Here is a 13,386-nt window from a genome sequence, read left to right as displayed (position 1 = left end):
TTAAATAATTTGTTCCTCCTTATCTGTAACTATCTTCACAATTCATTATCTGGCAACGGGGGCCACTTTTTGAAAGAAAAAAAAATCTCCATTTCTTCCATTACTCTTTTGACAGTTAATCAATGACAGCTATGACAGCGTTTCGGAAGATTTTTTTCTTGCCTATATTTTGATAGTTCATCAGCAGACAGCAGTAGCAGTTTTTTATCTTTTTTTTATTCTTCATCAATGACAGTTCATCAATGACAGCTATGACAGCTTTTTTAAAGATTTTTTTCTTCTTCACCTATATCTTTTTTGACAGTTCATCGTCTGACAGCAGTGGCAGCTGTGTGAAAGAAGAAATCTCTATTTCTTCCATTACTTTTTGACAGTTCAATTTTGACAGTTATGACAGCGTTTTAAAAAAACTGTTCTTAGTTATCTATAAGCGTTTTGATAGTTGATCAGCGGACAGCAGTGACAATTTTTAACAGACTTCGTTTTACCATTTCTAATATTACTGTTTTGACAGCTGAGCAATGGCAGCTGTTTGACAGCTTTTAATTCTCGTTGTGTCTCTTAATGTTTGTGTTTGTCAGTCCACTTCACCACAGCAACAGTGATAGTCACTTGACAGCTAAAGTTCAATCATAACAATTGGAATGTTTTATTTATTTGTTTTTTTTTCTATGATTTGTCAGTTATCACTTCATTATGATGGATGACAGAGGATGCAGCTCACAGGATTGTTTATTATTTTATGAGGTTTTACAATTGTAGATGCTTCGGCAATTGAAAGTACTTCTTGACAGATGACAGTTGGCAGTGTTTTATTCTTTCTTCTTCCTCTCTTTTTGACACCATGCTACTGGTCATGCAGGCCGGTCCCATGCTGACTCTTTCCATGACTTATTGGAATACTTTCCAATAAGATCTTGCTCAAGAGATTCACGCTGTGGATATGCGCATAAAACAATACCATTTAGAATTATTCTCCTGACAATTGCGCTTCAAATTTTAAACCTTACAACAACAACAACAACAACAAACTATCCACAATTGCTGCCCTCCTTTTAAGGGCCCTGCACAAAAAAATTCAAAAACGTTTGCAACACAACCCTCTGCCCGAAAGGGCGCACGAAACTATTCGCCGCCAGCAGACGCCGAAGGTTGGCGCGCGTTATTTTGGTTGCGCATGCGGTTGCGCTGGGGAGACCGGTCCCAGCTGCTTTCTTTTTGCGTAGAAAGGTCGGTGTTGTAATGCCATCCGCGGCGCGGGTAAGTGCACCGCCGCCGGGCATGTACCGGGCGCGCGTCTGTTTTGAATTAACGCGACAAACCCATAAATCGATACGTCAGCTAAGTCGGTTTACGGCCCGCGCTGCCATGGGTAAGCGTTTCGCGCCCGGCTGACTATTAAATTCCATAGTTTACAGCCCCGGGGGAGCATGGGTGCCAACCGAAAACGCGCGGTGCGAGACGCAGGGAAACGTAACGAACGTAACAAAACCACGCGCAAAACCACCGCAGCAGCAGCAGCAGCAGCACCATTTCATAATTCCGCCTAGCGACGAATTATTATAAAGTGCTCGCTCGTGGCCGTTGCTTTCTAGGTTTTTTTTTTTATTATTATTTCTGGCAAAGTGTTGCGGCGTTGCGGCACTCGAATGTATTTTTTCCCCTCTTCTTTTGCTGCACACGATATTATTGCGCGTTTAATTTTATGCTTCCCCGCGTCGACCGAAACCCCCAGCCTCGCTGCCCTCGCGACATTCGCGCGCCCGTACGCACGCACGCCGGCCGAGCAGCGGGGTTGAAAAATTAACTCCGACAGCCAAACGGGTTGGAAAAGTGGACAATAAATCTCGTTCTGGCGTGTAGGGCGCGTAGTTACCACCAAAAAAAAAAAAAATCACCCGTCACAATTATCCAGCAGAAGCAATGCGTAAAACTGTTTACTGTTTTGTGTTTAGTTTTTAGTGTTTTTTTGTTAGTAAGCCTGTTCCTGTTAGTGGCAGATGCGTCGCGTGTGCAGCTCCCTTAAGCAGCGCCCGGGCTCACCTTAACGCTGACGAGATGACACCCTGCGCTGAAATGTAAGCCATCGGGACAATCCATCGACGGTACCGCGGGCGGCACCAGGGCGGCGAACGGACCCGCGCTGCTTAGCGGGCTGCTTTGGCTGGCTGTGTTTGGCTGCTACTGGTGGGCGGGGGCGAGTTGCGCCACCATCACGTCACCAACCGGACAGGTGAAAAGGCGGCTGTCCAGTGGTGTTTGCTCAGTTGATCGTTGCTTCGTACACCCTTGTTTTGATTGACGTGGCGTTGGGTTTGGATTTTTGGTGGTTTTTATTCTCTCTCTCTCTCTCTCACTATCTCACTCTTCTTCTTCTTCTTTCTCACGCACTTCACTTCTAACACTGGCACTAAACAATGCACCGTTGCATCACAATCACAGACACACACACACAAACACGCAACACAATCGACAACGATCACTCGGCTCGTTAGCAGCGTGCGGCACCCTGTTCGCAGCCGTCGTCCTGCACAGCCGGCGCGGTTGATTGGCGAACGGACATTTTGGGCAATTTTGTTTCCTTTCACCCCCGGGGTGTTTTGTTGCACTTTCGCTTCGCCCGCCCGGGCTTGGGGTGGTGGGCCCTGCAAAACTTCCACTGGCACTGGCACTGCTTTCTTGCGGACTATTTTCGTGCTGATTGCACAAGCATCTCATTAATTTATTTTCTCTTTTTTTTTTGTTTAATTTCGCCCTTGCATTACAAAGCAACCTTTAGCGCGTGGGACGTGGGATTGTTGAGGATGGGCAAGCAAACCAATAAACAAAAAAAACAAAACAAAATTGAGAATGCGACACTATTGAACACTTTTGTAATGAATATAGAAGATGTTTCTTGTATTTAAATGATTGCTGCTGACTGCTGTTCTGTGTGGTTTTCCTACACGATCTGTGTTTGACTCTTTTTTAGTGTGTGGATTTACTAATTTTATGAGGAAGAAAAAAGGCTCTCCAAATGCCCTGATCTTCAGCACAAGACAGCAACTGACAGTGCTAACAACCAGCAAGCCCCAGAACAAAAAAAAACCCCTCGTAGACATTTGACTCGTCTGTGGTTTCAGGTTTTTAGTAGCTGCTTCCGAGGAAACAAAAAAAATAGCACACACACACACACACACCCAACGAAACGCAAAATTTAAACGGCGATGACGGACGCGGATGCGGATCAGGACGGATGACGCAGGACATCCCCCTTTCTCTTTAGCCTTTCCAATGCAAACGCACGTACGTTACGCAAGCCCTAACACACACACACACACACACACACACACACACGCATATCGAGATTAAAATCAAAAAGGAGGGACAGGGGTAGTGCAGGGAAAGGAAGGTGAAAAGAAAGGAAATATTTGCCCATGTTTGTGGTTTTCTTGTTCGTTTGTTTGTTTGTTTTTCAAACGGCTCCACTCGGCAACGCACCCAGCAGCAAAAAACAACAACAACGGCTAGTGCGTAACCGTAGTACCGTTTTACCGTACCCCAAAAAAAAAACACACACACACACACACAACCCACCCACTGCGACACGGGCGGACAGGAAGCGATGAAAATGTAAAATTTCTCATAAAAATAATTCACTCCCATTCCCGTCCATTCGTGCTCGTGGTGCGAGAAGGACGGGGGAGGGGGTCGTTTTCTGTTGCAAAGAAGTTTTTTTGTTTGTTTGTTAAACTTTCAAATAATCCACCCTAACGGGGTGTTCCAAGGGGTTCTCATAGTTGTGGGACACTTCCTTAATTTTTTCTTATGGGAAGTGAACTTCATATGATGGAAATTGGACTCTATTGGCATCCTTTTAGGACAGATTTGTTGGAAATTTCTATTGGATTTGTCCAACAAGGATGCTATGGAGTCCAATTCCCATTACAATAAGTTCATTTCACGTTAGAAAGAGTTTATAAAGTGTCCCACAACTATGAGAGCACCTGGAAAACCCTGTATAGTGAAAACGGTGGCCAGGAGTGTGTGTGTGTGTGTGTGTGTGTGTGTGGGAAACTCGTCCCTTCAGCTTCCCAGCGGTCCCTTCCCTATGCTTCTGCAATCGGTCCATTTTGTCATTTCCTTTCCATTTCCTATTTAGCGCGCCCGAGTAAGATAGCGTTTGATGTAACGTGACCGTTTTCTTATCACTTTTCATGCTTTCCCTTTCCTTTCTTTGCCTGTTGTTGCCTTTCTTTTCCTTTCGCTCGTTTTGTTTTACCTTTTTTTTGCTCCTCTTCTATCTCTCTTTCACTCGTTCTCTTTTCCCCTTAAGTCAGCACTGTGCAGCATTTTCAAGATTTCGTTTTCCCGATTAGCCATACACACAGCTACACGCGCGTCAAAACATTAACGCCGCAAGTGCGTAAGGCGTTTCGGGACAGGTTCAGACAGTGCGCGCGCGCGTGTGTGTGTGTGGCAAACAAAAAATGAAACCCGCACGGTCCGTCTGACCATCGAGAAGAAAAAAATCACACACACACACACACACACACACACGCAATGGCAGCGCGAAATCAGCTCGCGTATCAAATGATTTAAAAATAAGAAAGTAGTACAGGATGGGTGCTTGAGGGTTTTTTTGCTTTTCTTTTCCCCCCTCCCCAAAGCAATGGGCCCCGATGAATGGCCGTTGTCTGCTTTCCTCTTCCTCTTCCCCCCACCCCCCCCTTTTTGGGTTAGCGGCGGCGGTCCGGCGAAGGAAAGAAAAATCGAGCGCGCGCCCGCGCGTAGATCACATCCGTGCACGTGATCTTTGCTAGACGCGATTAATAGGCAGTGTAGTGCGTTTGGCCATTTTTGTTTTTTTTTTCAATTCAGTTTTGCCTCTAACCTCGACCCCAGCTGCTTTCACTTTCGAGTGGCAGGCAAGAGAGTCCGCAGAGCAATAAAAGAAAGAGGGCAAAGTAGAGCGACACAGAGCCCCGGATCGGGGCTCCGAGAAAGGCCGCGGGCAAAAATAAGCGACCGTTGTAAGGTTTTGCACTGGGATGCGTTTTTCTTCTTCTTTTTTTCTTTCTTTGGAATGCTTTCGGGATGGTGAAGTCTGTGACGGTGAGTGAGTGATGGGCGCGGTGATGCTGGGTTGATTGAAGTCACACTGGACACACACACACACACACACTGGGGTTTGCTTGCTTTGCCTTGGACACGTTGGACACTCTTCACACACACACACACACACACACGCAGAAGACGCTACACCACACGCAGATAACGAAAAGATTCCCCTTAGACGGGTTTTACCCGTAAAGAAAACACCAACACACACACACACACACGTACAACCGGAAACCGGAAACGGCAAAGGAGGAAGAAAAGAAGAAGACGAAGAAAAAAACGCCCCACGGAAGGCTTCAGGCAGGCCCCCCCCCCAGGATAGCGGTGCGTTTCGCGTGTGCGAGCAAACAAAACCGCGGGTATTCGATCGGAGCAAAACGGAGAAGCGCGCGCGCGTTTTGGGCGTTCGCGGACACGTCCGACACTGGCTCTGGCCGCTGACTGGCGACGTCGCGATCTGGCACGCGGATCAGGCGGATCGTTCGCTCTCGCTCTTGCGCCGCAACCTGCCGCTCGGGCGCTTGTAGCGCGCGCTCGAGACGTCGGCGACAAAACGCGCGATGACGATCGTACGAGAAGTAGCAGCAAAAAAAAAAAAAGAAACCCCCTTCCGATTTGCTCCACCACCATCGCCACCCATCCATCTGTGTGTATGTGTGTGTGTGTGTGTGTGTGGGTTTGTCCTCGTCGCTTGGATCTTTCTTTCTTGGACGAACGCATCCTGAGAGCCGCCTCCGCGCGTTCGGTTTCGCGCTGCCGCTCGAAAGCTACACCCATACACACTGCGCGCACTGTACCGTGCATGCTCACTAGGGCAGCAAGGTGCAGCAAGGACTGTAGCCGAGCGGGGATGGCTTTTTTGTTTGGCGATCCCGTGGCGAAAACGTCGCTAATCTTAGCCTGGCGAGTGGTCGCTCGCACCGTCGTCGTCGTCGTCGCACAACAATGGACGCCGGCTAGGGGTCTAGTGCGGTAGAAATGGGGGGGGGGACGGCGTTTCCCCCCTTGCTGAGAGAAGAGAAGTAAAAAAAATAACACCTCCATCAGACCGCACCGATATCAGTGCCGATCGTGTGAGCGAACGAGCATACGTGCGAGTTTCCCTCGCAATCGGAGATGAATAGTTTTGTCGATGGGTGTGTGTGTGTGTGTTTAAAAACACCTCAGAACGGTGACACACACAGTCACACACACACACACACACACACACACACACACACACACGCAAGAAGGTCAAGATCGTAAAGCTGGGTCCAGTGGATCGATGCAGGGTGTCACGCCTCTCGCGATCGCGTCGTGCCGCCTGCTTTTCGCTTCTCCTTCGAGTGGCCAACGGTATCCGAGCGACCGTTTTTTTTTTTTTCGCGATATCTTTAATTTCTACCAGCTGTGAACGCTTCGAAGAGTGCGACAGGGAGGAGGAGTGCTGGTTTTAATCTCTCCGAAACCGAGATGGCTAAATATTTGTGTGTCATTGCATTATTTTTGTTTAAAAATCGTGTTGAAACAGCTTTTAATGTAACACATCAGATTATCGCTTAGGTTGCTTTTTTACAATTTTTGTATTTTTTTTTTCATTTTTTTGTTTTGTGCCCATCTTAGCAACTGTGATGACCTTCATCTAATTTTTTTTTAATTTTTATACATCTTTTACACACTTATTTTCACCATTAGTCTTTTCAAGCTTCATACCCTTTTTTTCATTTTGCTGACTCTTTTTTTTGTAATGTGTTGTGTTTTCATCAAAGTTTTCTTTACAGGGTTTCTCACGATTTATTGGTCAGTTCCCACGATTTTTTGATCGTATCCCATAGAGTTTTGGTTCGTTCCCATAATTTATTGATATTTTCCGATTGGATATCAATACAATTGGACCAAAACATTCTGACCAAAAAAATCGTGGGAACGCACCAAAAACAAATGGGAACCAACCAAAAATTGATGGAAACCAACCAATAAATCGTGGAAATCCCTGTAATTGTTTTTTATTACTTTTCTTTTAGTACTTCGTTTATTGCTTTGTTATTTTACTTTACAACGTATCATGTTGCTTTACTAAACCATCCCTATAGCAGGTTCTTTTTCGCTTTCTTTTCTAATATTTTGTTGCTTTCACAATCGCTCCATTTCTAAAGGATTGCATTTGAATTTTTTTTTTGTTTTGCTTATCCAGCTGTTTTAACACATGCGTGTTTTGTTTCACTCATTTCTTGATTGCTTCAACTTTTTTTCACCCATTTTTTCATTGTCTCAACTGCTCTATGGTTAACATTAAATCGCTGTTATTGCCCTATTTTGCCCATTTGCTTTACTATGCATTAGCAATTTATCTACTATTCAGCCAATTTTCTCGCCTTCACACCACTTGCCACCACCAAAGAAAGCACGCACTGGAAAATGAAGGGTACGCCCTGACAAACGGCCAAGAAGACGCCAGGCACACCTGGCGTCGTGCCGTGTCACACAGGCGTGTCGCGATCAACAACCACCTCTGTCAGTTCGATCGCGCGCGCGCGCGTGTGTGTGTGTGTGTGTGTACCTTCTGCACGCCTTTCCACCCCGCCACCGATTATGTCTTGGTCGCTTGGCGATGGTTCTTGGGCGAAGGCGAGCGCTGTTCTTCGACTTCGACGGCATCTTCGCAGTTCAACACTCCCTCGTGCTCCTTTTGCGCCCAGCGCGACGATATGATCAAGTGTCCGTTCCGCTTCTCTTCCCTCCCCCCCCCTCCCCACCACCCCCCTTTGTCCCGTAGCAATCCATCCGTCCCGCACACGCGTCCCCGTACAGCCGCATCTGGGGATGCGTTCCCCCTTTTTAGCGGTCCACTTTCCAAGCGCTATTAATAGCGCTCTTGCACGCGGGGGCTCGGTAAAAATAGTCCCGTAACGCCGCTAACCTAACTCAACCGCAACAGCACCAGCAGCCGGTGACCGCGAAAATGTGTCGCCCAGTGTTGTTTTACCGAAACGAGGGACTGGGTGTTTTTCATCCACTCTTTGGCGGAGTGCGATTATGGTGTGGTGTTTGTTGTTCGTTACTGCTGCTGCTCTCTCTCTCTCTCTTGTTGCTTTGGCCGGTTGAGGAGAGTTTCAATTTGTTTTGGGTCGAGTGGCCCCGCGGGCAAGGGAAGCAAGCGTCTCGTTAAGGGTCCGGGAAGGGGTTGGCTCATCTCAGATCACTTTTATTAGCTGTCGATAGAGCTGAATGTCTTAGCAGCTTAAGTATAAGACTAGAGTGGTTAAAGCTTCACATTTAACTCAACTCCATTACGGCTGACGAACATCGTCAGCATGTATGTGTATGTGTATAGGCCTCTCCGCATACTTTAAAACTTCCCCTCCACCGCTTTTACCCACTTCCGCCATTTTATTGCACACACATTCAACAGTGAAACAAAAACATAACAAAACAAAAAGGCATTAAGTAACGATCTGTCGAGCACGGGCAGCTTTTCCTCCTCCCCGCCCGGCCTCGCTGTGATCGATGATCCAGCTTAACCTTTTGCTGCTACCCCCCCCCTCCTCCCTTCTTCCAGAGCGCCCCCTGTACGCGTTCGAAGGTCATCAAAGTCAATTCATGTTCACGTTCACGTCAACCGTCAGTGTCAGCGGTGTCGGTGGTCGATTGTTTCGGTTACGTCCCATCTATACCCATCCGTTCCACACACACACACACACACACCCTTTCTCCTCCTGCTTTGCGGTCTCGTTCCGGAACGGTTATTCGCTTCTTTTTTTTTATTTGTACTGTTGCGCTTATGGTGAGAGTTACAGCGTTTGTAAACGCGGTTGTCATGTTTCTCATCAACGTCAAACTGCGGAATGCACGTACCCCTTTCACGAGACAGACCGCACCGAGGGAAGAAGCTGGTCGGCTGACTGTGTCAGAAGGAGCAGAGAGGGGGGTTTGGAAAGGGCAACCAAAAAAAGCACGTGTGGTAGAAGGAAGCAGAGAGGAACAAATTTTAACATCCGTTACATTCTAGGCACTTGGAAGGGTAGGGTGAATTTATGAAAAAAAGAAAACACTGCCAGAAAAGGTTAATTGTCTTTGTGGTAATGGAATCAGTAACTGAATTGCCGAAGGTATTAGGTAGGTTGCTGTAAGAGTACCGGTTTGCGTTCCGTTCCATGATTGCAGTAGGTACGGGTACAGTTTTTTGACAGGAGTAAAATGGAGATAAGTTCTCGCACCGGTATTCATGACCAATTCTAGAACCGTTTATAAACAGTTCCAGTACTGTTATGTGTTTGGAATCAGTTCAAAATCAGGATATACGTTCAGGACCAGTAACAGGTTCGGTATGGATTCAGGAACAGTTCCAGTACTGATACGGATTCGGAATCAGTTCCCGGACCGACATGGGTTAAGGATCAGTTCCTGAACAGATATAGGTTCAGGAACATTTTCTGAACCGATATGGATTAACAATCAGTTCCAGGACCGGTATGGATTCGAAATTAGTTCCAGGAGCGTTATGAGTTCGAAATCAGTTCCTTATCCATTATGATTCTCGGATTAGTTATAGGTTATATATGGGCTCAGAACCAGATCCAACACCCGTATGAGTTCGGAAGCGATTTCTGGAACGATATGGATTCTGTAGAAGTTCCAGGATCGGTATGAGTTCAAGAACAGTGCCGTGATCGGTATGGGTTGGCCGTCCGTTCCAGGATTGATAAGGATTCGGAATCAGTTCCAGGACCAACATTACTTCGGGATCAGTTCCTGGACCGGTATGGGTTCATGATCACTTGCTGGACCGGAATGGGTTTATAATCAGTTCCAGGACCGGTATGGGGTCGGAATCAGTTCCATGTCCAATATAAGTTCCGCATTAGTTATAGGCTATGGGTATGGGTTTAAGACCAGCTCCAGGAATCATACGGGTTTATAATCAGTTCCAGGACTGTTACGGGGTTAGAATCAGTTCCAGGACCGGCTTGATTAATTACAGGTTAAGCATGGGTTCAAGATCAATTTCACGTCTGGTATTAGTTCATAACCTGTTCCAGAACCGGTATGGGTTCGGGATTAGTTCCAGATCCGATATAGATTCAACCCAGGACCGGTATGGGTTAACGGTCAGTTCCAAGACTGATACAGATTCCGCATCTGTTCCAGAACAAACATGAGTTCAGGAACAGTTCCAAGACCGGTATGGATTCGGAATCAGTTCCATGAGCGGTATGGGTTTGGAACCACTTCCCTGTCCCATATGGGTTCAGGATTAGTTACAGGTTATCAGTTCCAGTTCCAGAACCTGTAAGGATTCATAATCAGTGCCATGACCGGTATGGGTTTGAAATCAGTTCCAGGACCGGTATGGGCTCGGAGTCAGTTCCAGATCCGATATGGATCCAAGATCACATCCAAGACCGGTATGGTTTAACGGTTAGTTCCAAGACTGATACGGATTCGGCATCTGTTCCAGAACAAACATGAGTTAAGAATCAATTCCTGGACTTGTATGGATTCGGAATCTGGTATGGGTTCGCAATCAGTTCCAGGACCGGTATGGGCTCGTAATCAGTTCCAGGAGTGATACGGAAAAAGGATTAGGTACAAGTTCCGTATGTGTTCAGGAGTAGTTCCAGAGACAGTATTTGATCGGACTCGGTTCCAGGACCGGTATGGATTCTGCATCAGTTTCACGGCCGATAATAGTGTTCATACAGTTTCTCTTGATGAGTTTCTTAGACTGAAGAAATACCAGGGAATTGCAATGGCCTGATGAAACCATTGCACGTATTGATATACCAAGATATATATACATATGTACTGGGCAGCTGATATAGTTCACTGGAAATAATCCAATAAGCAACTCGAATCGGTCAATTACTCAGCCAATTTGAAAGTGTTTGACCTTAATCAAATCTGCAATGTATGTGCCACTGTGACATTCCCATAACATTATGTCTGACAACTTTTCAACAACTATTTTCCCTACTTATGACAAATTATTGGAGATAACATGCATCAACCGCTTGCCGGTACCAGCACGCAGCAGCAAATAAAAGTGCTTACTAATCCAATTTTAAACACTTTCGCCTGGCCATTGTTGCGCCCGCAGCCGCTCACAACTTTGCTTGAGCCAAAGCAGTTCAAATTTGCAATCGAATTTTGATGACAGTTTGCACCCCACCGCCAAGCGCCCAAACAAACGACCGAAGGGAGAGGATACAAAAAAAAACAAGGAACACTCCTTTCGCTCGTATTTTTTATATTTTTTTGCCTCATATGCAAACGATTCGAGCGGAAAATTTCCCCATAAAACCTTCGACAGCTTTCCAATCGCAAACGGCATCGGCGAGGGGTGTCAAATTTATGGTTACGAGCCAACCGGCACCCTCCCCCCCCCCGCCGCGGTGCTCGCAGCTGCAACACGACACAACGACAACAGCAACAGCAACAACTAACACCCAGCTCGACCCCGTCCCCCAAACACGGCGACGATCGCTCCGCAAGCCGTTCTGGTCGGTTGGTTGGTTGGTGGGGCTGCATTTCATAAATTTATGAACTCTCCCACTTTATGAACTGTGCGCGAGTGAGCGAAGCGCGTGATCGTGGGCGGAAGCACACCGCGCAACCGTCTACCGCGCACAGCCGAACCCGTCAATCGAACATTCATCGTAGCCGAGCACAATGCTACGCTCAAGATCGTGGCAGCCAATCTGCTTGCGCGCTCGTGTATATGTGTGTGTGTCATTGAACGTGGCAAATGGTGGTCGGGTTCGGGAAAATTCAAGCAGCTCGGAGAGAAAGCGCAGTGTAAATGTCGGTTGACAACAACAAAAAAAGCACAAACGTGTAGCATATTGCAGACAGGCAGCACCAAACACCCGGCAAGGGAGCGCGGCAGTGATCGAAGTGAAAAGAAAGCCGTTACAGTGAAAAATTGCCGCTGCAGGAGGGGGGGGGGAGGATGCACAAATAGGGGCACGGCTTACGGAAAGTTTATTTTTGAGATTTTGCGCCTCCTCAGCGAATGCGGACCACACGGATCCGTGTTTTGCCCGGCACAGACCATGCAACGCGGCGGCAGAAAACAAACACGACAAAACGGTTGCGAGCGAGCGACAAAACCACTGCTCCCTTCCATCCTCCTCTTAGCCTTCCGCCGCCTATCGCACTCAAGGAGAGCGATATCGTCAGGGCGGCGGCCACTGGCGGCTGGGATTTTGTTTCTGTTTTTTTTTCTTCTTCTTTTGCTTCTTTTTGAAATTGCCGAAATCGAGCCCTTGAGCAAAAAATTCGACCATCCGAAGGGGTGGAGTGGGGAGGGGGGGGGGAGGACGTAGAGGGGTGGCTCAAGGCGGTGAGTGATGATTAAGCAATAACATCCAACTTGCTTACACCCTTCCCTTTGCTCCCCCAAATGCCCGAGATTGGGGCAGCGATTGAAACGATCAGCTTGTCGCCTGGCCGTTTGCGAGCGAAGATTAGAGCGTGCCGGCGCAATGTACATGTTCGGGCTGCTAGAAAATACACACACACACGTACTGTTCGCGTAAGCGGATGTCCTGTGGCGCTCCTGTTGATGGGCGGCATCGAGTGGTGGCCAATTTGTTGTGGGGATTTGGGTTGATTTACGCAAATAAAACAGGAGAAAATAAAGCGCACAGCGAACAATGATTCAATTGGCTGTCGAGCTGGGGTTTACGACACTCCTAAGCAATCTAGTAAATCATTTTCTACCATACAGAGGACCAAATAGGACCAACTTACGGACTTTACTTTACAGGAGTACCAGTCCGTTTGTAGCGTCTTTTTCCACTACAAGTCATTTCGCCTTCAACAGTTGGTGGTTTTGAAGTGTTAATTTTGATTTGCAGGATGAAAAAAGCTCCCGGAAGGGATGCAGGGATGCTCGACAAAGACACATTTTGACTGATGCTGGCATGAGTTTCGAAAACCCAAGAATTTTTTTTTATGATAATGGCTGGTTCATAGTTTTCTTTAACTCATTCACTTACTTTTAAAGAAAAAATGTTACTGTTGGATTTTGATAGAAGCATAACACACCCTTGGTTAAACAATGAATAGGTACACCGCACCCTTAAGGTTAGGCAATGAATTAATAACCCACACATAGCCAACACGAACTACTTCTATTTTCCAATTAACCAGAAATCCCATACCACCAGTTGGAATAGTGCATACTTAACGAGAATTGTAGAATAAAATGTATCTATCGCTTACAGAGAATGTAGGCTTCTGATGAGAATTCCCCAGAAATTACCAATAAATCAAGTTAGAATTCCAGGGTAATATATTAAGTTC

The 13,386-nt window shown here is 46.7% G+C and overlaps 1 protein-coding gene across 6 annotated transcripts in view; it reads right to left on the bottom strand.

The window, feature by feature from the left end:
* Positions 1-13,386, bottom strand: part of LOC120906401 (potassium voltage-gated channel protein Shaker) — a 171,216-nt gene that overhangs the window by 119,139 nt on the left and 38,691 nt on the right. Inside the window, exons 1-2 of one of the 6 annotated variants that reach the window (XM_040318036.1) lie at positions 5,287-5,539; positions 2,044-2,773 (exon numbers count right to left, since the gene is read on the bottom strand). The exons of 3 other annotated variants lie outside the window; for them this stretch is intronic. In XM_040318036.1, coding sequence (XP_040173970.1) covers positions 2,044-2,087 — 44 coding nt within the window. In that variant the 5' untranslated portion in view covers positions 2,088-2,773; positions 5,287-5,539. Of the gene's footprint in view, positions 1-2,043; positions 2,774-5,286; positions 5,540-13,386 lie in introns of those variants that run through there. 2 more of the 6 variants (XM_040318037.1, XM_040318038.1) reach the window with 2 other exon arrangements.

The sequence above is a fragment of the Anopheles arabiensis genome, chromosome X (assembly GCF_016920715.1).
Source record: "Anopheles arabiensis isolate DONGOLA chromosome X, AaraD3, whole genome shotgun sequence".
In the NCBI taxonomy this organism is placed as follows: domain Eukaryota; kingdom Metazoa; phylum Arthropoda; class Insecta; order Diptera; family Culicidae; genus Anopheles; species Anopheles arabiensis.
This window is presented reverse-complemented; position numbering and strand designations above follow the sequence as displayed.